Source organism: Typopeltis vanoorti, chromosome 14 (genome assembly GCF_054136105.1).
Source record: "Typopeltis vanoorti isolate ZY-2024b chromosome 14, IOZ_Tvanoo_1.0, whole genome shotgun sequence".
Taxonomy (NCBI): Eukaryota; Metazoa; Arthropoda; class Arachnida; order Uropygi; family Thelyphonidae; genus Typopeltis; species Typopeltis vanoorti.
In genome coordinates this window covers 60788323-60815687 of record NC_143562.1, presented here as the reverse complement: position 1 = coordinate 60815687, position 27365 = coordinate 60788323, and the positions used below count along the sequence as shown (strand labels likewise).

Sequence of the window (27365 nt, the reverse complement as noted above, 5' to 3'; positions counted from 1 at the left end):
GAAGAATAGTTTAGCAGGCCAGTCAGTCACTCGAAGGTCGCCCCGAGCCTATTGCTGCACTTGTGAAATGTCTCAGGGGATGTGCAAGCCAAGACAACAATGCTTCGAATTCCTGCATTAAACCTTGCAGACTCAGATCCCCCCCCCCCCTCCGTATACCACTTTTTGATATCTGTCAGTCAGTCATTCTCTTATCCATGCTAATAGTGTATAACCGAAACCCATTTTCTCTAATTTATGCAGCAGTCTGCCATACTGTATTTTGTCAAAAGCCTTAGCAAAATCCAAAAGTATCATTGTGTATCCAATCCCCTTGTCTAGTTCAATGGTAATATTGTTATAGAATGTGAGCAAGTTGCTAAAACATGACCTTCCTTTAGTAAACCCGTGTTGCTTATTGCAGAGTAGAGATTCACTGTCAACCCATATCTGAATGCAGGCCCTAACCAATTTTTTCAAAATCTTCACCACCACTCCTGAGATACTAATTGTCGATAGTTGGATACATCGGTCTTTGCATCAACCTTGCAAATGTATGGTAATTCCATTGCAAATGCAATGGAATTACCAAACATTCCTTCCATTCCTGCAGAATTTTCCCTGTTCTGAGACTCATATTAAACATCCTGGTTAAAGGAATGGCCAGTTCAGCTGAACACTCTTTTAGCACGCGTGCTGATATTCCATCAGTCCCTATTGCTGAATTCTTATTCAGTTTGTGCAACAGCTCTAATACCTCGTCCTCACACATCTGCGTTTCTTCATCTAGTGAAGAGGTAACAGTGAGCTCAATGTTGCGTTCACCAGGTCGATAGCTTTAAACGAAATGGGCACTCATTAGGTGAACAACCACTTCTGTATCTGTACCCTTCACACCATCTGGATTTAGAAGAGTTATTCTTTCGTATTCATTCTTTCTTTTACTTGCAGCATATCAATAGAATTCTTGTGGGTTGTCTTTAGCACTCTTAGCCAGTTTCTTTTCATAATCAGACTTTGCTTTCTATACAACAGTTGTGACTATTCTAGCCTGCTGCTTATAACGTTCATAACAGACATCATCCTTATGCAAACAGTAGTCCTTCCACATCATCCTTTTCTTAAATCTCTTGCTTAATAAGATTACACATCCATTCGACTCCTACTCTGTTTATTCTTCGAACTCTCGGGACACATTCTGATATCGCATCATTTAAGTATTGTTTTAATGCTTCCCTTACACTGTCTATATTCTTTCCATCCAGCAACCGATCCCATTCCACTAAACTCAGTAGGTCATAATTTCCTGCTTTGTAGTTCAGCATGTAACCTTTTCTGAATGGAACATTCATAAACTTAGTCACTTCACAAGTGAGTACTGCATGATCACTGTCATCAATTGGAGGCAGAATAGTTATGTCTTTAACAAAACGCCCTCTGATACTATAATCAAATCTAACACTCTTTGACTTTGAGTTCCTTCTGTCACATGCTGCTTGAGGAAGTTGTCATGCAACAGCTCAATAAATGCATTTTCATTCTTCTCATGAGATTCTACTGCTATCCAATCAATATTTGGATAATTAGTCTCCTGTTACGATTACTCTTTTCGTGCTCACCTTTTCTATTTGGTGATGTATTTCTTGATTGTGACTATTAATATATGACATATTAATATTAATTAATATGACTAATATTATATTATATTATATTATATTAATATATGACTGCATTTTTGGCTAGATTCTATTGTAATTCATGTGTTTCACTTTTATTTTGCTTTCAGATTTCATCATTGTTCTTCGTTTACACTAATGATGTTTTACGATACATAAGATGAAACATTTGTCTGAGAAATAATATTTTTTACTGTTTTATATGTTTGTTTGTATAATTATGAAAAGCTTTGCAGGTCTCATTATACTAGAAAATCACTTAAACAATGGGATGGGAAAGGTTTGCAGAGGAAGTGTGTGGCAGGAAAAATACCCAGATGAGGTCCAAGATCTAGCTGGATTGATGTGCTTAGCAGCCTTAAAAGACCAAACTGTCAGTTTTGACAGTATTAGAGACATGTCAAATAACAGAATAATTTATGAGAAAATTGATAAGAAGCTAGTAATAATGTAAACTTAATTATGTTGTGTTCTCATTATATCCTGTATGCACCTCTTGATTATATATTTCAGTTCCTGCTGCTGGAAAAAAAAAAAATCTCTCTCTCTCTCTCTCTCTCTCTCTCTATATATATATATATATATATATATATATTAACCAGTTGGAGCAGAGTCTCAGAAAAGGAGGGTAAACAGGCATGCCCCAGGATTCTGTTGTTGTTTGTAAATGATATATCATGGGGATCTTAATCTTCAGTTGTTTTCTGATGATGCAAAGTCGAGAAGAATTATAAGTAACCTTGCTGATGCTAATTCCCTTCAGAAAGATTTGAATATACTTTTCACTTGGACAAAGGAGTGGGGTTTGTAGTTTTAATATTAATAAGTGCAAGATGTTGTATCTTGGAATGCAGAAATATAAGGCTCTGTACTATATTGATGGTACTGTATACTACACGAAGTGGATGAGATTCGAGACTAAAGTTTAGAAGGGCATATTGCAAATGTTGCAAAGACTGCACACTGTATAAAGCATTGGCAAGACCACACTTGGACTATTGTGTTAAGATTAGGTCACCTGGTTTTTAGTGTGATGTGGGAACATTGGAGAGGGTCCAGAGACGAGTGACTAAGACAATAGCAGGATTTGGAATGCTGGCTATGGAGAGAGAGGTTGAAGAAATGGGATTGCAGAGTTTGGTGGATAGGAGGAAAAGAGGTGATGTGACAGACATTTAAGTTAGTGAGAGGATTTTATTGGATTAATTTGGAGGGGATTACAAAAAGAGTAGAAGTGTGAGGGGAAGAACCAGAGGCCATCCCTGGAAGTTATGTAAGAGTGTGGTGAGGAGTAGATTTTTTTACATGAAGAACTGTCAGTGATTGGAACACATTACCAGAATATGTTGTTTATGCAAGGAGTGTTAAGGATTTTAAGATTTGGTATGATAAATATGTCGTCAGTTGAATGAAGTTCGCACGATGAGTCTGCTGACTTCACGGAAGGTTTAATAATAATTATACATATTTTTTTTTTTTTTTATGATTCCCACCCACAGAGTGGTTTTTGTACTAGATACTAATAGTAATTTAGGCGCTTGCATATCTGGTATTGTTAAGCTATACAAGCCCAATGACTATTTTCATCTAAGATGAATCAAGAAATGACACACTTTAGCAGATGAGGTCCTAAACTATATTTAAGGTCCTTGTCATCTCGATTCAAGAGCAGAACAAAATAATTAGAGATCCACTTGTTTGGTTATTACACTTACATAAAAAAAATGAAGGATTTTGAAAGTTAATGGTTTCAATTAATGTTATTTTTTCTGAATTCAAACTTTAATATGTTTTGATGATTAAAATGCATATGTTGCCATAAGTTGCTTTTCATTATTTTTTATTAGTTTTTTTAGATTCAGGTGATGAGGGCTGTACAACATCAGACTGTGGTAGGTATTTATAGATATGAGCATTACGTAGCATGCAATGCATGGCTAATTGGCAAAATGTTGCTTGTACTATATGACTATTGCTGCTATTCTCTGACAGCATTATCTGAGATGATTATTATATTTCTTCAGTTATTTTTTATGATTTTTCTCTATACAAACAAAATAATCTGACCAAAGCTTAACACATTGCAATTGGAAAAGGATATTTACAAAGTAAACTATCTCCTTCTCTGTCTATATACTATTCCTGATGTCCCTATGAATTTGCTTTAGTAAGAGTCAACTATAGTTGTCTTTGGTGTAGTTTAAAATATGCCCAACTGAATTTAGTGTCTCTTCTGTACAGTCAATGGTGACAAATATAACACAAATAACTTTGTATTTTAGGAGAAGAGAAAATCGAAAAAGAAGTTGCCCTTCTTTACAACCAATTCACTGTAAATAGTTCATTCAAAATGAGCTGTCTTTATTATGTAAAAAACCCATCTGTAATTACAGAATTAAGAAATAAAGACTTTGCTTCTGCACCATACTTGGGTGTTTTTTTTGTTGACCCACCCACAAAAGTTTTTTTCAAATCTATAGCATTTTGTACCACCTCTGGGTGAAGGATTTTTTTCCCCTATTTTTATGAATTTTATGTACATCGGAACATCCTTTCCTTTAGTGTTACATGATGATCAGCATTCATTTTAGACAAATTATGGACTCTACAACCGTGTTAGAAATAATAATTTTAACTTCCCGACGTTTCGACCTTCATATTAAGATCATCATCTGGAGTATACACATATATATACATAGACAAGGTATGTTACATTTCACATAGTATGCTAAAGAGAATGATTTGATCAACAGGTATTCTACTGGCCTGACCTCAAGTGAAAAATTGGATTCAATTAAAATGAATAAAATAAAATAATTACATCAAAGCTATATTCTATTTAAGACAGCATCAGAAAAAAAAAATTCCTATAGATAGTTTTATTACAGCAAAAATGATGTCCTAATTTAACATGAGAATTGTTATATTAGATTTAAGATACTGGATTACCTACAGTCCTATTTATAATTAACTCTTAGGGAGAAAGAATACATGCCTTCTATATTTTGGGGTTTTTAGATCATTATTGTTAAGATCAGGGTGGTTAATAAGAATTTCACAGGCCTACTTAAATTTACATTCATACCACGTGTGGTGTGATGTAAACAACAGGTGCTTTTCGAGTCAATTCTATGTAAAGTATTCAGGGCATGATCAGAAAAGCCAGCTTCACCATAGTTATTAAATTTAATGTGCCATTTGTGTTTCTTTTGTCTGATAGGAACTGTGCATCCCGTTCCTCCTGTATAGGGCAAATTACAGGTGCAGTGAATACAGTATACTCCAGGTTAAGTGCTTGTTCATTGGAGCAAATCTTCAAAGCCCTGTTTTTTTAGTGTTAATGACACCTAGTTTTTGTGTTGGATGGTGGTAGGAGTTCGTGTATATATATTATTATGTGACACCTTCGGGAGTCCAAGGACTCATCAAGGGAGGGCACCTACTCTACAGCTCTCCATCTCTGCCACTCAATCCACCGATTACAATGAACTGCAAATACACCAATGCCATCTAATGACTACCACCACCTCTAGTATTTTCACAGACAATCGTAAACATCCAGCAGGATTCGGACCCGCAACCTTTTGGCTGGAGAGCTAACCACTCGGCCAACCAGGCCAGCAAATATTGGCCTGGTTTATTGGCAAATATTGGCCACATATTCACCAGTATGTGTAGGTTTCTGATAAACAGTGAAGGAAAGACTGCCAGAAGGAAGATGTGTGACAAGTGTATCTAGAAACGGAAGTGTGTTCTGCTTTTCAATCTCAGTTGTGAATTGTATGCATTTGTGTTGTTTGTTTAGTTGGCTGAGGAAAGTGTCTTATGTCTGGTGGCCATGGAGCAAGATAGTGAAAACATCATCAATGTATCTAATATAAGCCAGACTTTGGGTTTTAAAGGAGAGGAATCTAGAGCATGTTGCTCAAAATATCCATGTAAAAGTTAGCTGGGAGGGATGATGGTGAGCCCTTGGCTGTGCCTTCTTTTTGTAGGTAGAAAATGTTTTGCCACACAAAATAGCCAGAACGTAGTACATGTGCAAAGAGTGCTGTGATGTCTGGGGGGGGGGGGGGGTTGTCCTGTAATAGAAGGATTGTCATTGATTGGGACATTTGTGAAGGAGGCAGAGGCATCAAAACTGACTAATAAATCATCTTTTTCCAGTGTGATATCTTTGATTTAGTTTACAAAGTGTTGTGTGTTTATAATATAGGAGGGGGAATGCTCTGCCAACTACTTGAGTGTTGATGCTAGGTGATAATTGGGGCTGTCTATTCCTTCAACTATCGGCCGGAGTGGTACATTCTGTTTGTGAATCTTTGGTAAACCGTAAATTCTCGGGGAACAAGCATATTGATCAAATTTTTTCACGCTGCTTTTCAATCTCAATCCCAATTGAGATAAAAAACCAGAACACACTTCTGTTTCTAGATACACTTGTCACATCTTCTTTATGGCAGTCTTTCCTTCACTGTTTACCGGAAACCTACACATACCGACCAATACATATTGATCGGTATATCAAATGAAGGAGGCAAAATCATACACATGCATAAACAGAACACTATAGAAATACAACCTTAAAGCCACCTTTAAACCTCCTGCAAAATTAAAGAACTTACTCACCTCATCCAAGGATCCACTTAATCAGCTGGCCTGCCCTGAAGTATTCCGTATTCAGTGCACCTGTAATTTGCCCTATATAAGGGACATAAACATAAATGACACATTAAATTTAATAACTATGGTAAAGCTGGCCTTTCTGATCATGCCCTGAATACTTTACATAGAATTGACTGGAAAAGCACCTGTTGTTTACATCACACTAAAGCGTGGTATGAATGTAAATTTAAGGTGGCCTGTAAAATTCTTATCAACCACCCTAATCTTAACAATAATGATGGTCTAAAAATCCCAAGAATTTGGAAGGCACATATTCTACCCACATAACCTTTCTCCCTAAGAGTTAATTATAAATAGGACTATAGGTAATCCAGGATCTTCCTGTCCTGTCAGGTGTCTTCTCCCTCCAGGAGATTGGCTACCATGTGTCTCCACCATGTCCTATTCTGCACCTCTCTGCTGCATTTCTCATATGAAAGATAGGTCCAGTCTTTGTCTTCCTCTCTTTCCCTCAACAGTTCCTTCGAGAAGTGTTCTTTGTAGGCAGTTATGTCTCAGAATATGTCCAAAATATCTGACTTTTTTCTTTTTAATTTCTTTCATCAGGCTCCTGTTTATGCCTGCCATCTCTATTATCTCTTCATTTGTCTTTCCACGATATTCTCATAATTCTTTGCAGCATCCACATTTCCAAGAAGTTTTTTCACACTCAGATTGGAGAGTGTCCATGTCTCTACTCTATATAATAATGTAGACCATATGTAGCATTTGGAGATTCTTAGTATTGTTTTCAGATTTAATTCTCTAGATGTTAGTAGATTTTTCATACTGTTGAAAGTTGACCTTGCAATTTCAGTCCTTTTTCTAATTTCATCTTCTGTCCTGCCATTCTCTGCGATCAAGTGTCCGTTCCAATTTATTTCCTTTTATATCGATGCATATTTTTGGTATTTTCCTTTTCTCTTGAAATTATCATGATTTTTGTCTTTTTAAAGTTGAAACTGAGGCCATACTGTTCACTATACTTGAGGGTTTCATCTTTAAGAGTTTTGAGGTCATATTTATTTTCAGGTAGAAGAACTGTGTCATCTGCATATCTTAGGTTATTGATATTTCTGCCCCCTACAGTGATTCCTTTGAGGTTACTAATTTTATTAAATATTTCTTCTGTGTACAGGTTAAAAAGAATCGGAGAAACGACAGCTTTTTCTCACACCTTTCTGAACTGAGAATTCTTCTGAGGTCTCCCTATTTATTCTCAAAGATGCAGTCTGTTCCCAGTAAAGATTAGTTAATAGCCTAATGTCTTTTCCATCCATGCCTATTTTTGAAAGGATTTCAATTAATTGTTCATGTTGGACATTGTTGAATGCCTTTTTGTAATCTATAAAGCAGAGGTACACATCTTTTTGTTTTTCTGGATATCTTTCTATGATGGTTCTGACGTTGAAAACACCTTCTCTTGTACCTACATTTTCCTTGAAGCCACTTTATGTATCATTTATTTCTATGTTTATTTTTCTTTTATTTCTTTCAAAAATAACGTATAGGAGGACTTTTGATACTTGACTAATGAGGCTGATTGTCCTGAACTCTTCACATCTTGTAGCTTTTTTTTTGGGAATTGGAAATAAAATTGAGTGATTAATATCTTTGGATAGAAATCCGGTCTCATATATTTTATTGCATAATTTTGTTAGAAATTTTAGTCCTCCTTCATCGAGAGCCCTCAACCATTCTACCAAGATGTTATCTATTCCTGCAGCTTTATGTGGTTTTAGTTTTCTGATGGCATTTTCAACTTCACAGAGTAAAATGGATGGTCCTTCTAAATCAGTCTGTTTAGGAATATCATTTCTTTGTTGTTCATATAATTTCTTTGTGTATTCAATCCATCTTTCCATGATTTCTTTTTTATCCATTAGAATATGGTCTCTTGAGTCTCTAATGACACTTGCATGGTTTGCTGTATTTATTCTGCTTGTCATTTCTCTGATCTTTTCATGCATTTCTCTACTTCTGTGTTTTCTATCAAGGTTTTCTATATCTATACATTTATATTTAATCCATTCCTCTTTGGCTTTCCTGCATTCTTTTTTATTTCTTTATTCATGCTTTTATATTCAGGTTTGTTCTTTAACTTTTTTCTTTGTTCCATCAACGTCAGTATTTTTTCATTCATCCAAGGTTTATTCCTTTTCCTTTTTAATTGTGGGAGTGTATTTTTGGCTGCTTCATTGATGCTATTCTTGAATGTTTGCCAGTTCATGTTAATTTCATCAATTGGTGTTCTATTTTCTGTGTGAGTTGTGGTGTCAGACTTGTTAAGGGATTTTGTGAATTCTTTTATAAAGCAGTCTTTAAATTCTTGGTTGTTAAGTGAGTCTGAATTATAAGTTTTTCTTATGAATGGTTGGCTTGGTATCTTAAGTTTTATTTTGATTTTTTCAATCACTGGGTTGTGGTCCGATCCTATGTCTGCTCCAGGATATGTTTTTGTTTGTGTTATTGCATTTCGGAATCTTTTGCTTATTATTATATAGTCAATTTGGTTTCTATAGATGTCCCCAGGGCTTTTCCAGGTATATAGTCTTCTGGGAGGATGTTTAAACTGTGTGTTAGCAATTATTAGGTCATTGGTTTCACAGAATTGAATTAATCTTTCACCTCTTTCATTTCTGATTCCAAGCCCTTGGTTTCCCATGTAAAATGAGATTTTTTCTGAGCCCACTTTTGCATTTAGGTCACCCATCATTATAATAACATCATCTGACTTAGCACTGGAGATTGCAGTTTGGATGTCTTCATAAAATCGCTCCAACTCTTCATCTGGGTGATCTTGGGTTGGCACATATGCTTGGATAATATACAGGTTGAATGGTTGTGCAGTTATTTTGGGTTGTTATGATTCTGTCATTTATGGGCCAATATCCCTGTAGAGATTTTGCAATTCTATTACTTAGAACAAGCACTACTCCATTAAGGTGTAAGTCACTGCCAGAGTAGATTATAGTGTGATTTTTTTCTTCTTATTATCCCTATATCTGTCCACCTCACTTCACTGATACCTGCAATATCAGCCTTCATCACTTCTAATTCCTGGAGTAGGTTATCTAATTTGCCTGCCTTGTAGAGTGTTCTGACGTTCCATGTTACTATTTTCAAGAGATTGCTCCTGGTTTTCAGACAAGGGACATCTGAGAATATCCTCTCTGGAGGGTTTGGGATATTATCTTCATACACTACCTTAGTAGTTCTTGTCTTACAATTCTCAGTTTCAAGCTCTTCCTCCCTGTAGCTATAAGAGCTGGTGGTTGCAGGGGTTTCAACCACATCTCTAACTTCATATTGTGACATGGTGTGTTTCATGGTTGACAATGGATAAATACGTGGTGAGGCTCCGATCTCTTCCACGACGGCTGGCCACAAGTCCCTTAGATGTCAGGAGTGTGCCCTCGATGTGCCGCACATCTTGCTATCATGCCATTGATCAGTCAGTGTGGATTCTTCTGCCATCTTGGTCATTCCAGACTTACTGCACATAAAGGGTGACATTCCCTATTTACAGCATTCTATATTGCTGATATCCTCACTTAGTTTAGTCTGCCAGCCGAGGCGGTTTACCAGAGTATGGCCACTGGTGTGCACTACCAACTTCTTGGAGCCATAAATGAGAGTTGAGTGTATGTGAGGACCAGAGCCCAACATCCTGACCCTGAGATCAGCGGCTGACATCGATACTAAGGTGCTACCTCTCCATACACCCCAGGATCTTAAATCTACAATAATATAACAATTCTCATGTTAAATTAGGACATCATTTTTGTTGTAATAAAACTATTTATAGAAAAAAATTTTTCCCTGAAGCTATCTTGAATAGAATATAGCTTTGATGTAGTTATTTTATTTCATTTATTTTAATTTAATTTAATCCAATTTTGCACATGAGGTCAGGCTAGTAGAATACCCATTGATCAAATCATTGTCTCTTTAGCATACTTTAGCGAAATGTAATATAAGCTTGTCTTTGTATATATATATATATATATATATATATATATGTGTGTGTGTATACTCCAGATGATGATCTTAATATGAAGGTCAAAACGTCGGGAAATTAAAATTATTTCTGACAAGGTTGTAGAGTCCATAATTTGTCTAAAATAAAATAAACCTGCACATTTTCAAGCTGCCGCTGCTACTTCAGCCTCCAATAAGGTAAGTGGTCGTCTCACACCAAGCAATGAAATTTATCTCTTACCTAAAAGAGGTGCAATTTCTAAATCAATGCTACAGTATTATGAGATATGGATATCAGAGTCTGTTGTAAAACTTATTTACAACATTATTAAGGCTTGTGTTCAGATTTGTTCAAATTCTACATGAGGACTGTGAGGACTTGAATAAATTGTCAGTTCAGTGATGCAAAGTCTAATGTTGTGCATTTTGGATTGAAGATATTGAAGCTGTGCATTGCATTGTTAAGCCTATACGTGCATGAAATTGGTGAGGTTAGGTATGTAAGAGTGGTAGTGAACAGGAAGTTGGGGTAAATCTAAAAGTTATTTTCCTATGTAGCAAGTAAGAGAAAGAATGATTATGGAAAGATAACTTTACTTTGGAGCCTTCGTAGCTCAGTCAGCATAGGCGAAACCTTTTGATCGGAAAGACCTGGGTTAGATTCCCATCAGTGACGTGAGGAACCTTTATTTGGTCTTTTCAACTAAAGGTGAGTTAACTGGTCTTTATACAGACGTGAAGGGTTTTTCATTTGTCAAAAACAGACAAACCGGTCCTGTGAACACATACACAGCTACAGTCATAAAATGTACTATGGTAGGGAAGGCAATGGAAAACCACCTTGCTCATTATCATCTCCCTATTATGGTAGCATGTAGCTACCCTCACCAGCTGTATAGCTGAGGGAATAGAATAGGATAGATAACTTCATTCACTGCTGATGGTAGGAAAGTGACAGAAGCAGAAGAAATAGCTCATTTACTAAGTGATTACTTTGCAAGGGTATATCATCTAGGCGGTGACTTTTGTGGTTGCTGACATGACAGACTGACGTGAGAATTGAGGTAGATAAACTGGAGGCACTCAGTATATTGAATAATATTAATGTGAATACAGCAGTAGGCTGGACAGTATGTCAGATTGTGTACTACAAGAATGTGCAAGTGAACTGGCAGTGCCTCTGACAAAGTTGTCTCAGCTCTTGAAAGGTTCCAAGGGAGCGGAAAGAGGGTAAGATAGTTCTATTATATAAAGGTGGCCAAGACAGAAGTAGCAAATTACAGACCACTTGGTATCTCTGGAGTGGTGGTCAAAGTATTAGAAAAGTTGGTTAAGAGTGAAGTTCAGGAATGGGTTGATATGAATATAGGGGGCAGCATGGCTTTGTAAAAGGTGGGTCCTGCCTTAGTAATGTATTCACATTTTATAATACGGTGACAGTGGAATTGGATAAAGAAAACATTATACCATGATACACCATGTTCCAACATAAAAATGTGCACAAATTTACATGGAGATAAGAGGCTAGGAATAAGAAAAGTCTCATTGACTATGTTATTGTTGATAGTGATGTTTTCTCCCTGGTGCAGGACACCAGATTGTACAGAGGATTTGAAATTGGAAGTGATCACTATTTAGTCTTGAGCAGGATAAAATTGAATTTCATATTGAAAAGAATAACATGTAAGAAAGTTTTAAAGCGAATAAAAGTTGAGCAGCTCTCAGATATGAACTGTAGACTAAAATACACAAAAATTATTCAAGAAAAAATGAAAGACTTTGAGAACAGGAATCAAACCTTGGAGATTCAGTGGTAAACTCTGAAGAAAACATTGATTGATTCTGCCAGAGAGGCATGTGGAGAGGTTGTGTGCAAGGATAAAAAAATCAGAACTCCCTGGTGGACACAGGAAGTTAAAGAGGCAGTGAAGGAAAAGAAGAAAGCATATCAAAAGTTCCTGGCAAATAAGTCAGCTTTTACTCTTACAGAATACAAAGACAAATGTAAAAAAGCTAAACAGTGTGTAAAACTAGCTAAACAAAAGTCATGGGAGGACTTTGGCAAGAATATAGAAAATAAATATCAAGAAAGTGGCAAAATATTCTGGAGGTTGTTGAAAAAGCTTAGGAATGGAGGAAAGAGTGCTGTAAAAAGAGTTAGAGATGATAAAGGTGACATGAAAACAGGAGAAAAAGATATCCTTGAAGTATGGAGTAATTTGAAAAACTGCTAAATGAAATAAGCAGTGATGACAGCACAGTGATAAAAAAACACTGACCAGGCATGCAGTCAGGAATACATATCCATACTTGAAGTAGAAAAAGCCATCAAAGGCTTGAAATGTGGAAAGGCAGCAGGAGTAGATGATATTCGACCAGAAATGCTGAAGTATGGTGGTATAAAAGTCTTACAGTGGCTGCACTGCATAGTTCAGAAAGCCTGGACAGAGGGACGAATTCCCGATGATTGGAGTAGAGCTCTCATAGTACCCATATATAAAAAGGGAAATAAAACTGAATGTGAGAATTACAGAGGTATTTCCCTACTGAGTGTTCCTGGCAAGATCTATGCAAGTATACTTGAGAAACGGTTAAGAAGAATTGTGGAAGAAAAGCTTGGTGAAGAACAAGCTGGATTCAGGCCAAATAGAGGCTGTCAGGATCAGATCTTTACGACAAATAGTCGAGAAAGCATGGGAATATAACAAAGATCTGTATTTAAGTTTTGTCGATTTGGAAAAGGCATATGACAAGGTCCCAAGAGAGAAGCTATTCAATACGCTGCAGTTATATGGTGTCAATGGGGCATTATATCAAGCAATACTTAGTCTTTATTTGAGTTGTAAGTCAGCAGTTAGAATTGAAGGAAGTAGAGGAAGATGGTTTAATGTTAAATCTGGTGTGAAACAAGGATGTACGTTATCCCCTCAGTTATTCATTATCTATATGGATCACATTATGAAGGAAAGTGGTATTAAACCTGATATCAAAATTGGAAATGTTAATGTCAGCACTTTGCTTTATGCGGATGATATTATACTTCTAAATAAATCCGCTACAAGTCTGCAAGATTCTCTGACTAAATTGAATAACTGTTGTAATAGATATGGCATGAAGGTCAGCAATAAAAAGACAAAGACAATGAAAATTGGCAGAATCATTGAAAAATGTCAACTGTGTTGTGAATGGAGAACCTGTGGAACAAGTAAAACATTTTAGCTACTTAGGCACGATTTTTACTGAAGATGGTAAATTAAATATAGAAATAGACAACAGAATCAGCAAAGCTGGTATGGTGGGAAGTCAATTGAATAAATTCATATGGAATAAGAGAGAAATTAGTCGGAACACTTTGTTAACTGTATACAAGACAGTGTTCAAACCTGTTTTAACTTATGGATCTGAGAGCTGGGTCAGAAGTAAAACACTTGACCAAAGACTAGAGACCGCAGATATGAGAGTCCTGAGAAAGATTAGAGGCGTGAACAGATGGCATCAATGGCAATATCATATTAAAAATAAAGATATTAGGAAAGAACTTGACATTGTCAGCATCCAGGAATGCGTTAGCAGAGCTAATCTCAGGTGGTATGGTCACTTAAATAGAATGGGAGAGGAAAGATTAGCAAAACAAGTGTTCTCTGCCAGGTTGGCAGGAAAACAACCCAGAGGAAGACCAAAATATATGTGGATTGATACGGTACAAAGTGCCTTAGATGATAGAAATATAAGATCTGATAATGTTGGAGTCTTGACAAGTAACAGACTGATTTGGAGGAAAATTGTAGATAGGAAGTTAGTAATGATGTAATTTTTTCATGTAGTACTGTCATATCCTGTACACCCCTTGAGGGTACATGGCAGGAATTTGATGATGAGGTTTAAGGTATGCAGATAGGCAGAGAAGAGGGGATATGATGAAAACTTAGAATTTTATATGATTTTATAAGATTGACACACAAGAAATTTTTCAATATAGGGGAAGTAGGAGAAAAACAAGGGGTCATACTTGGAAGTTGTCTAAGATGGTGGTGTCTGCAGAGAATTTGAGTGTGTGTTTAAGATGTGGTATGACAAAAGGAACCTCCTAGATGAGTCTTTGACTCCATGGGATCTTAGGATGATAATAATAATAACATATGTACTTCTCTCCTGATTGCATTTTCTATAAATATTTCCTTTATCACTGTTCATGAGAATTGACATGATTCTGATGTACTGCTGTCCCCTCAATCTGTTGGAAGAAATGCAGAAGTTAACCGATATCCACACCTTCACAGTTCAGCTTCAAATTTTTATCCCTCTTCATTCATTTTTTTTCTGTTGTTGTTGTCATTTGAAACAGTCTTTCCTGTTATGTATTTCCTTAAGAGCACAATTTACAAGTCTTCATATTTAATGTTAACAAGTTACTTCTATCCCCCTCAACTTTCTTCCCATTGTGAAACTGGTGTATGAGGTGTGACAATTTAATTCCTGGAATGGCCACATGGCATCACTCATGTGGTGATTTGGCTGTAGTCATGTGAGTAATTGTGTTTGTACATCTTTTAACTAATGTGTGTGCATAAACCTCAATTCAATAGAGCTTTGCTAGTTGGCTATTTCAAAAACAATAGCGATCTGTGTGTAAACTTTGGCATAAAAATGTGTGATTGAAATTTGGAGCAGCGTGTGAAAATCGGCAAAACTGCTACTAAGACATTGGAACTGTTGAAAGTGGCATATGATGTTGATGTTCTGAAAAATCAAGTGTCTTTGAGTGGCATAAGAGATTCAAAATGGACGAGAAGATGTGAATGATGACCCCAGAAGTGGGTAGCCAAAAGCACAAATGACAGATGCAAATGTGAACAGAGTGTGAGATTTGGTACAGTCTGACAGACTATTAAGTATGCAATTAATGGCTGATGAATTGCAAATGAATCGAGAAACAGTCAGGGTAATTTTCACTGAAGAATCGGGTATGCGAAAGATTTCTGTGAAGTTTGTGCCTCGGATCTTGACAGACGAACAGAAGCAGCAGTGGATTCAAGTTGTGACTGATCTTTCTGCAAATAAGCACGTTTCCGAGAGTAATTATGAGTGATGAAATCTGGTGCTTCCAGTACGATCCCAAAACAAAACAACAGAGCATGCAGTGGAAATCCCCCCTGAATTCCGCACACAAAAAAAAAAAAAAAGCATGCATGTCATGTTTGCAGTTCAAGACCATGCTGATGTGTTTCTTTGATCACAAGGGGATAGTCCACTGTGAATTAATTGAATAGGGACAAACTTTCAACCAAGAATGCTATTTAGAGGTGCTGAAAAGATTACGAGATTCTGTTAGGAGAAAAAGACCTGAATTGTGGCCTGACAAGTTGATCATCCATCATGGCAATGTGCCAAGCCGTAGTGCGCTCATCGTGAGAGAGAGTTTCTGGCCAAAAAATTGATTGCTGAATTAGGTCATCCTGCTTATTCATCCAATTTAGTTTCCTGTGATTTTTTGCTGTTTCCAAAATTAAAAACTGTGCTAAAAGGACAAACATTTTCCGACATCACTGATATCCAGCATAATGTGATAAAGGAACTCAAGAGTATTCTGGAAAATAGTTCCAGACCTGTTTCCAAAAATGGGAACACCATCTAAACCAGTGTATAAATGCATAAATGCACTTCGAAGGCGACAGTAGCCACTAATATATGTATAGTTCCGAATGTAGGTTTTTTTACAGGTGCATTCCAGGAATTAAATTGTCACACCTCGTATAGTAGGTTGTGAACAACTTATTATGTGTAGAGTTTTCTCCAAGAAAATGCCTTTCTAAAATAAACAAGTTACTAAAAAATTTAGCAACAACATTACAAAAGAAATATTACAAGCAAAGCTGATGGATTTTGCAAGAAAAAAAAATCAGGTCACTATCTTATTGAAGATGTGCTGTATGGAAATATTGACAATGATAACTGTGATGACACTTACTATGCTATTGAAAATTGTAAAATTTCAAAAATTGCATGTCATGCTGCTATCAGATTTTAACTAAATTTAATTTATACACATAGGCATAAAAGGCATGCTTTTTAGCTTATAAATATGTATTAACCCCATCTTTAAATCATGTATATCCTATCAGAGGCCTTTCTCAAAACTAAATGCATTCTAAACAGCCAGAGAAATTGCCTTACACAGTCACATCATGAATGTTCATGCTAATTAATGTCATATAAAAGGACCTTGATGAATTAGCACCAAAAACCTGTTTTCAGGGGGGGAAAATGCTGTATTTATATACAATGAGTGCATTAGGAACTCCCCATCCCCGATTTACATATTCAGCACAATAATGAAGTACCACGTGATATCAACATCATGTGCAGCTAATATAAATGGACACGCCTATCCTCTGTATGTGATCAGAAAACATTTGCTGATAATGGGAAAATGTAGTGATATAAGCAAATTTGACTGCAGGCAGATATAGTTGGAACCCTGGAAGGCAGGTGCCAGCATTTCAGAAACAGCTGCACTTGTTGGTTACTTGCATACTACTGTATCCAGGGTGTATCAAGACAGGATTAACAATGAACAGACATCTGGCAGAAGGGCTCACATTAGTCAGCCATGCATGGTTGATTTGAAGAGGTGAACATCAAGTGTCACAAATGGTATCTCAGCAATGATGTGCAACAGCCGCGCTGCTCCCCCTCCCCCCCCCCACCAGTACAACAGTGGAGCAATTCAACCCATTTCCACATGCACCATGCACTATACTTTGCTTTGCCTTGGGGTTCTACAGCTGGAGACCAACAAGGATACCCAAGATGATGGCCAGGCATCGCAAACTATGCATTACATGGGCCAAGGAACATCGGCATTGCACCCTCGACAGATGGAAGGTCATCTGGAGTGATAAGTCCCGTTTCCATGGTGCAGCATGGTGCACATGCTGCACCATGCTGATTCTCTTCAGACAACAGATCTGCCCCAACGGGCCAGATCTCTTGTCTCCCCTACTTCCTCCAGTATAACTCCTCCCATAGAGTATGCAGCGTCCCATCGATGTTTCCCAAACCTCAAGACCTTACATTTTGCTGCATTAAACAGACACCCCCCATTCATTTGCCCATCTATATAGCTTATTCAAATCCTCTTGCAGGGCTACCACATCTGCACTATTACTAATAATCCTTCACAGCTTCGCATCATCCGCAAACAACCGAATATCCCCTTGCAATCCACGGACAATGTCATTGATATAAAGGATAAACAATATAGGTCCCAGTACTGAGCCCTGTGGAACCCCACTTGTAACCTTCTACCTCTTTGATATTGCTTCAACGTATGCAACTCTCTGATACCTATCAGACAGCCAATCCTGAATCCAGTTGACCAATCTGACATCCATATCAATGTGCTGCAACTTAAATATCAGCTTATCATGTGACACCCTATCAAATGTTTTCGCTAAGTCTAAGAAAATAGCAGTATATGGCTTTCCCTCATCTAATGCTCTTGTAACTTTATTATAAAAGGCTAGCATATTGCTAAAACAAGAGTGCCCCTTCACAAATCCATATTGACTCTCACGGATAACACCACCCTCATCTACCCAATGCTGTATATGGTCCCTCACTACTTTCTCCAAGATCTTAACAACCACTGATGACATGCAAACTGGCCTATAATTAGACACTTCCAGTTTGCTATCACCCTTATGCAATGACACTATTTTACCTTCCTTCCATTCCATGGGCATCTTTCCCACAGCCAGACTTTAATTGAAAAGCCAGGTCAAAGGCACTGTCGGTTCCCTAGCACATTCTCTCAAAACTTGTGGTGAAATACCATCCAGTCCCATAGATTTACTGACATCCAGAGTACTCAGTATTTGAAACATACTCTCCTGTACCTCTAAATCTCGAACCTGCCCTATCCCTCTAGTATTAAAACTGACTCCTCCAGGATGAAATACTCCAATAAAGTGTTCATTGAACAATTCCACTATGTCCTCTGCATCAGTCACTCTATTCCCATTTTTATCCTGCAATATCATTCTTCCACAGTCATTTCTCCTCCTGCTGGCCACATATCTAAAAAATTCCCTAGGATTTTCTTTGGATCTTAGGGCCAATCTCTTCTCATATTCCAGTTTTGCCTTCCTTACCATACTATTCACTCTTCTGGCCTGTGTCTTATATTCTTCATGCATCTTCTCTTCACCTGTCTCCTTATATCTCTTCCATAGCCTCTTTTTCACATGCAATTCCTGCTTAATATTGTTTGTCATCCATTTATTCCAAATTGTGTCCCCTTCTTCACTCATGGTATACAACTTACCATTGCTGCTAACAAATATTCTTTCACAATTTCCCACGCGCTAATGATATCCTGGTCTTCCAATTCCTCCCTCTATGAAACTTCCCCAACTTGACATCTTAGACTATTATAATCACCTGCCTTATATTCCACATACGCTCCCATCTCTTTGATACTCCTGCATGTCTATTCATTTTCCAAGTCAGAACCATATGGTCACTCTCTCCAACTGGTGGGAGAGATGTCATGTCAGTTATTATCAACTCTTGTGATGCTATAACCAAATCCGAAACTCTTGAACCTCTTGTTACCTCTATTACACAGTACTGAGACCTATATTGTTTAACCTTTATATCAATGACATTGTCAGGTTTTTACAACCTTTCATTGGTTAGAGGCATGTAAAGTGTAATATCATGCCAATGTCGTGAAAAAGGCAATTAATAAAATAAGTAGTAAGGATGTTCTTGAGGAACTAGTGCCCAAAAGCAATTTTTTTAAAGAAAGTGTAATATTAAACAATGGGTTTGTGGGCCATTCTGAAGTAATTTCTCAAGCCTGTTTTGTTCACAAGTCCACTGCTATTTATAATTCTGTGTAGGGATCTTCACCAAACAACTGAAGATCCCTAGTCAATTCATGTACACCATCATTAACAAATAATTTAAAAGTAAGGGTGTAAGAACAGCACCTTGTGGTACACTGCTGGTGCATATTGGAGAGTATCATTAGGAGTGTTGCTCATGTTAATTCCCTTCAGAAAGAGTTGAATAGACATTTTTTAGTTAGACAGATGAGTGGTAGTTGTACTTCAGGAAGTGAATCAGATTCACAATCTAGGATTTGTCATCTTAACCTTACTTGTCATGTGATGTGTGGTCTTCTCAGCACTTGCAATGTACCAAGTAAGGTTAAGGTGATGGTTGTGCTATAATATGTCTTTGTTCAGTCCACACATGGATTGTTCTCAGATTCTGTCACCTAGTCTCCAGTATTTCTATGTCATAATGAAAATCTTTAGAAGTGATAGGATAGAGGCATTTAAGTTAGTGAGATGACACGCAAACTTCTAGGAATGTATTGCTAGAATGTGTTGAGAATGCTGGAGCATTCCCAACATTGTGCTAAGTAAATTATGCTAGACAAGAAATTATAGTTTTTCAACTTTTATCCAAGCATTAAGAAACAAGTTTTCATATTAGCATCTTCACAACTAGCTTCTATATATATAGAAGCTGCTTTGTGTCAGTTGCTTCAGTATCCCATAATGCACAGCATACTTCCTTTGGGACATGTATATCTATGCATATGGAAAAGATTGTTATCCAAACTAGTTTCAATCCTTATTGAAGTCTCATCAGAGCTAAACCAATGGAGATACTGAAAGTAAGCATTTGCCATATACAAGTAATAAGATATAAGAGATAGTTGCAGATTTTTTAGTGTAATAAATAAGTTATACTGGACAAGAGTATAATTTAGTTTGCTTATGATTGAGTAAAGGATTAAAGCAAGAATAGAATGTCTAGTGTTATTTACTTTCTAACCAAGCAAAAAAAAAAAGCTTTCTGTTGTATCCAGAGTATTTTAATAGTAGGGTGGTGTACACCATTTTGCTGCTTGTGTATGGAAAATTACTTCTGCATTGATTCAGATTTAAGTATCTCTGTAGGGCTAGCTATATCTATACCTAGTATAAATCATCTTTTCTAAGACTTCCTGCCTCCTTTCTAAGATCATTTATCTCCCATGATGAATCTGCTGACACCATGGAAACTGTTGTAATAATAATAATAAAGCATTTTTTTAATAAATAAACCAATAATAAATATTCACTGCAGTTTCAAAGGTAAACAGTGTTTGCATTGAAACCACAAGATAGGTGGAAACAACTACAATGGATATTTTTTTTTACGTTTCAAAAGCACTCAAAAGTTTATAAAAACACAGACCTTTGGTACAAGTTATCTTGATTATGCTATGTTCATAACTCAGAGATTCACCTTTTATTAGTGTTTTCAATGGTTTTTACTCCTTTTGTTTCTCATCACAGACCAGTCATTCTGAATATCATGGTAGCTCATCTTTAAACGTTATGAATTTTTCATAACTGAATTCTCAATTAATGCATAGATATAAGATTTGAAAAAAAGAGACTAAAAGGCTTCATCATAAGTCTTAAACTTGCAAAGTTATAAAAATAATTGATAGCCTATGAAAATACAACCCCTTAGAATAAGATGCCCTTGGTATTGCATTATTTGATTGAGAGTTTACTGAGCCAGCATAGAGGGTTTCTGTTTGGTCTTTGATGAGAGCCAACAGTTTGAAATACCTATCAGGCTAACAAAAACCTTAAACATCAAAATTACTAATGATAGGGAAGTATACAAACCCTTGGCAGTTGTGCAATCTCAAAGCAACTTTTGACAAAATATGTACTGTATTTTCAAAAGCTCTCAATCACTTCTGAAACTTGTTTTAAAAATTTAAAAACAGTCACTTTTGCCTTGGCTATAAGGAAACAGTAGCTGTTTGTAATCATTCATTTAGTAGTTTTTCAGTGTTTTCAAATGAAGCCCTTTTTTTTTTTTTTTTTTAAATCATTTATATGTTGCTTCATGCCAACTTTGTTTATATTTTGAAATCGTATTTTACTATACAAATACATACTTCACAACACAAAAACACCTTCCTTCTTTTTGTTGTTATTGTTTATTTTTCTAACACCCCATATTCGGAGGTCTTTTATTAGTAGGGATCCCATTTTTTGAAAACAAAAAACCAGGACACAAATTTTGTAGAATTAAGGGTTAAGAGAAATAAATTTTCTCTTACGTATACGAAATGAACAGTTCAAAACTAGGTTGTAGAGATATAAAAACAGTTTAGCACCTGACGCGTGAAGCTTAGTTCGCATAGCTTATGATATCCGACAGTCCCAAATGTTTCTCATTGGTTGAAAGAAAATGAACTATCGTGGCACATTAATATTCAAAAACATGTTGATCAATGAGAAACATTTCGGACCGTCGGATATCGTACGCTATGCAAACAAAGCTTGAGACAAAAGATTGCTAAACATTTACGGCTGACCAGACGAATGAAATAGATGCCGTTGTTGCAATTAGTTAAACATTCAGCTGGGCGACTGTCTCCCTCATTCTGACATTCTTTTTTCCGGCCGAATGAAATGTATGGAACTAAATCGTTTTCCCAAAATTTTTAACATTCTGAATTACTAATTATATGAAGAGCCAAAGGCTTCAATTCAGTGGTGTGAAATTATTTAAGTTAAGGGATATTACATCCCATATTGTTTCGTGCCGAATATAGAAACTATATAAAGTTCGGCGAGTCCAAGCGTAAGCAAATACCTGGATAGTCCATATGGTAGTGCAACATGGGGCAACTGATAGTAAGGGTGGAGCTAACATTCTAGTAATTCACCGAACTACAAAATAAATATGTCTGCTTTTTGTTTTGTAAACATACATTTTTAAAAGCACCCAAAAATATTACGACTTGTACCTATTCTTATTAGTAATGTTAATATTTTTATATTCTAAAAAATCCAGGACATTTAGCATCCCGAACTAAACATATCGGGACAGCGGGACAGAAGTAATAAAACCGGGACATATGGGATCCCTGCTTATTAGCCTTGTTTTTCTTATGGAAATGGACTGAAATTAACAGTTTGTGCCTTTTGGTGAAGTTGTGCAATACCTAGTCAGCACGTAATAGTTTAATCTTTTTGTCTTCTTCATATTGAACCCTCGGATTTATTTTATATATATATATATATATATATATATAGCATGAGCAACTGGAAAATAACACTAGAAAAGTTTAACAAAAGTGTTGGTAATTTGTGTTAAGCATGTTTTTTTTATATTTATGAACAGGAGAGTTTTCTTTTCATATTTTACTTAAAATGAATATGAATCTTTTTTCTTCGTGCATTGTGTAGAATTAGAGGTTTGCTGTTGCTACTTATCATGAAATTATTTCCTATATTAAGTATTCAGAAGCATTTGAAGTGATTATTCATGCACTTTCAGTTTATTTTAATATAATATATTTGATTTATTGATAATTTAATTCTTTTAGGTTCAAATTTGAATGCTGATGATGAAGATGACGATACATCCAGAGTACCACCAGATTCAAGAGTTTCAGACCAAACAGAGCAAAAGAAAAAAATACAAGAAAAGATATCTGAGGACAAGCCTCTAGTAAAACATGGTGAAAATGGTCCCATCAACCCAGATATGTATACTGAAGGAGAAGATAACCATTTCTTTTTTTACCTCTTAAGTGCAATAATTATATGTGCAGTGGGGTATTTAGTATTTCACAATAAGCAAAAGGTTAGTTATAATGTAATGGCTTTATATAGACAAATCAGTACATTTTTCATTTTTAGAGATAGATACACCCGATTATATGAATATTTATCAAAAACAATAATTTTGCTTTTGTTATTTTTTAATGTTTAGATAATTAATAAAATGTAATTTATTATTTTGCTTTAACGTACATCACTGGCATGTGTGGTTTTTATTTTCTTTAGAAAGAGTTGCATTTTTTAAATTGTTTTTTTAATAGCACTATTTTATAGCTTCATAGATTGAAACCAACATATCAATATTAATGAATATTTCAAAATATTATATAATTTTAATTATTTTACCCCCAATCTCTTCACTCTTAAAAATGTCCCAGTTTGGATGATATTATATGGTTGCCATAAGTAGAGTTTTATTATTTGGTTGGAAGTTTATTTTCCACTTGGTTAGGCTATAATAAATTTAGTTTAATCCTTTACCCAAGTGTAGGCAAACAAAGTTTGCACCTAAAGTAGTTCAGGACTGAGGCAACTCGTAGCAAAGGTGGACCAAGCTCTCGTCACTCTTTGTCTCAGTATCTCCCATAATGCAAAGCACATCTCCTTGCGGACATGTAATAAAGCTATGCATTAAGGATTAAATGCAATATGCAATAAAAGATTAAACTAAATTTATTAGTCTAACCAAGTGGAAAATAAACTTCCAACATCTTTTTTTTTCTCTAAATCCAGAGTAAATTAATAATAAGGTGGTACACCTTTTGGCAACTCGTATAAGTAAATATGACCTCTCCATTGCTTCTGCCTTAGTATCACCACTTCTGAGTCTGCCTCCCACTGACGAGACCTCAATAAAAGTCGAAACTAGTCTGGGTAGTCTCTTCCCTTAATGAATAGCTTTCTACATGTCTGCAAGAAGATGTGCTTTGCATTATGGGAGATTCTGACAAGGAGTGATGAGAGCTTGGTCCACCTTTGCTACAAGTTGCCTCAGTCCTTAACTACTTCAGGTGCAAACCTTTGTTTGCCTACACTTGGGTAAAGGATTAAACTAAATTTATTACACTTTTATTATTGTGATTGAGCAACATATAACAATCATCTGATAAAGAAATAAGCTGAATTTGAGTAGATGTGGAATTCTCATGAAGCTTACTTTATGTTCACCATGCATCCACCTTATGGGATAGCAGCTTTCTGGGCATTATTTCAATCTTTTTATAATTAAAGGAATAGAAATGGTAATAGTAGTTATAAATGTTAGTAATTAACACACTGTGAGTGGCTGCATGTTTAATTTGCAATTTTGTCCTCATTATTTTCAGATATATATTCAGGAGCATTATAATTGATGTCAGGATGGTCTAACATAATATTTCTTGGTTAGTTCCTTAGTTATCAGCCATTGTCTTCCAAATGAACCTGTTATTTGTTATATCAAGGATTTGATTATAGCTCTTAATCTTCTAAAGCATTCCTAACAACATCAACTAACATATCTTGGTTTTCCTCTAGGACCTTTTTTTCTGTTTTTGAAATGATTTTTGCTTCAAACAGCTGTTTTTGCTAGTTTTTCATCACCCATTTTGTTTAAGTAGCTAGACCATCTTAGATTATCTTGATTTAAACATTCTTGAATATTAATAATGTCAGGTTCTTTGCTTATATCTTTATTTTTAATATGATTCTTCTCTTGATATCTGTTCTCTCTACTATTTCTCAACTTTCATATCTGTAGTTTAATTTTAGTTACTCAAAAGTTCGGTTCTTTTGAGTAACTGTTTAGTTTCTATTTCACACTTATAAAAATACATAAACTACAATTTGCACATTAAAAAAAAATCGTGGTGATGAATGCCATGCTGACTGATGTTTATGGAGAAAACATGTTCAGAAATGATAGTTACTAAATTTATTTAGCATAATAAATTATGCCAATATTGTATTGCCATGGCAGATTCTAGAAATCTCTCTGATTTATATTTGCTTCTATACAAAGGGAGAGGGGTTCTGTTAATTAGTCATCTATATCCAGATGTAGCAGGTAATGGACATGGATTCTCTGTCCCTCCATATATATATATATATATATTAGCTGTTCTTCTGGCTTGCCTTTGTCCAAAATAAGATAGTTTGTAGTAGCAAGGGATGCAATGGACCCAGGATGGTTTAGATGATGGAAAGGATCATTTTGATGAGCAGATAAAGAATAGCAGCTTTTTATGACTTGAAGAAAGTCAGTATGTCCTACCTTTTTACAACATGTGAAATGATTTCTGGGATTCTCTTGATGTAGAAACTAGCAATGGATTTTTTGCTCTGCATTCTTCTTTTTGTGGGTGGGTGGGTGGGAGAGAGAGAGAGAGAGGGGGTATATATTTGTGCCTGTGGACCATGTTTGTTAGCTAAGTTAGTAATTATTATTACTAACCCATGAGTAACAAAGTTATAACTAACAAAGAATCATGACTGGGCAGATCATGGGTCTTTGGTTTCCTTTTAATGCCATTAATTTCTATTGTTTAAAAATTCTTTGGAAAAATGTATTTCTTAATATTAACAATAATAATCCATAGTACTTACAGGCCACCATGCAATATCAAAAATAATATGACCAATTTTCACTGCTCAGTACTTAGTTTTTTTAGGAACTATGGATATATGTAATACAAAGTGTGACTTTGTATTATTTTTGATATTCTAGTACTCATTTGGATCAGATATTTCCATGTGTAATAGAAATTAAACCTTGGTTCCTGTTGAGGAAACTACACTACATGGATCATTTCAGTAGATTCTTTAATGCATTATGATAAGGAAACTTTCACTAGTAAAAAATGGTCAAATTTTTCAAATTACCTGCTACACTCTCTTGAAACAAATTCTTGCAAAAGATTTTGGATTTAATGTTATTCCTGATAATATTCCAAAAGTTTGAGTAGTATAAAAAAGCAATGAAATGCTTTTAAAAAAATATTGCAAATGGGTTAGATCTTTTACCAATTTGAAAAGATAGTCCTTTAGGAAAGAAAACTTTTCTCACTCTTAAAAAGAACAGAGATATCATCATTTTTAAAAGCTGATATAGGACAAATGCTATGAATGCTGTTGAGTTGATCGAGACTAAAATATCTACTTTGCTCAATAATCCTTCACTTTATTCTTTATGAGAGAACCTCATCAGCCATAAAACTAATGATTTAATTCATAAGATTCTTCACTTCTCAGTATGGTTTACCTAGATCTGTAAACTAGATATTTCAGTGTCCCCTGTATGGATGGAATAAGTTCCCCAGTTCCTTCTTTATTCTTATCCATGCAGCACTGATATGTTATAGTTCTTATAACCTTTCATGTTGATCAGGTATTAAAAAAATAATAGTAGATAGGTTTTTTGAATAGCTGAACATTAGAATCTTTAGTGAAGGCAGAGTGGGAAATAGAGAGCTACTCCAAAAAAAAGGAAAAAATAAATTGAATGAAAGGAGAGTTGGTTCAGTAAGTTTAGAACTAGAATGGTAAATGGATGTTGGCCAGTTCAGCAAGACATTGTCCATGAAAGTATCTGTAAAAGAGACATAAGGAAGAAACTGAATATCTTAGAGGGGAGGGGGAATTATCTATTAATCAGTTTGCCCTCTTCTTGATAACATCAAACAATCTTATTTTTTGTGTCAGCCTATGAGAAGAAATCTGATGATTGGAGATCTGGGAATTATCAGAAGTGAAGGTAGGCCAGTTTTCTTGCAGCAAATTATAACTATGTATTGGTAGCATTGAAGCTAACAAGGTTATCCTTGCTCCACTGAAAAATCGAAGGAGATTAGAATTTAGAAACATTGGTTATCGAAAATATTCAAACTTCCAATGATTGGGCACTGCAAGGTTTGTCAAATGAAAAAGATTAAAATGTGCTGTCATTAGCAAAGCTATGACCGCAATTTGAAGCCAGAGAGAGTAAGTCATTTTTATATAGGAGGAAGAGAGTTAGTAAAACTCCTGGAGTACTTCTGCATTGGTGGGGAGTTGAGGAGACTATCTACCATGACATGTGGTGAGCATTCAGAGACAAAACTGATAACCCAGTTGTTTGCCAGGCTGCTATGTGCCAGACCCAATCAAATGCTTCAGAAATATCAAGATCAACCATATGATAAATTAAAGATGGCAAGAAATTATATTATTGGTTTCATCCTTTATCCAAGTGTAAGCAAACAAAGTTTGCAAATGAAGTAGCTTCATAACAGTGCAACTCATATATGGAGGCTGACTTCACATCAATTGCTTTAGTATCCCATAATGCAATGCACATATCCTTACAGATAGATGCATTATGGCATCTTTCTGTAAGGATAGGCAAGGGGACATTACAGTTTTAACCTTTATTGAGGCATGTTTAAGTGCAGGG

The 27365-nt window shown here is 35.7% G+C and overlaps 1 protein-coding gene across 2 annotated transcripts in view; it reads left to right on the top strand.

Moving 5' to 3' along the window:
* The window catches only part of LOC150099526 (uncharacterized), a 119987-nt gene that overhangs the window by 60943 nt on the left and 31679 nt on the right, over positions 1-27365 (top strand). Inside the window, exons 4-5 of one of the 2 annotated variants that reach the window (XM_090404194.1) lie at positions 3503-3547; positions 22720-22979. In XM_090404194.1, the coding sequence (XP_090260320.1) occupies positions 3503-3547; positions 22720-22979 (305 nt within the window). The remainder of the gene's footprint in view (positions 1-3502; positions 3548-22719; positions 22980-27365) is intronic. The other variant, XM_090404195.1, reaches the window with a different exon arrangement.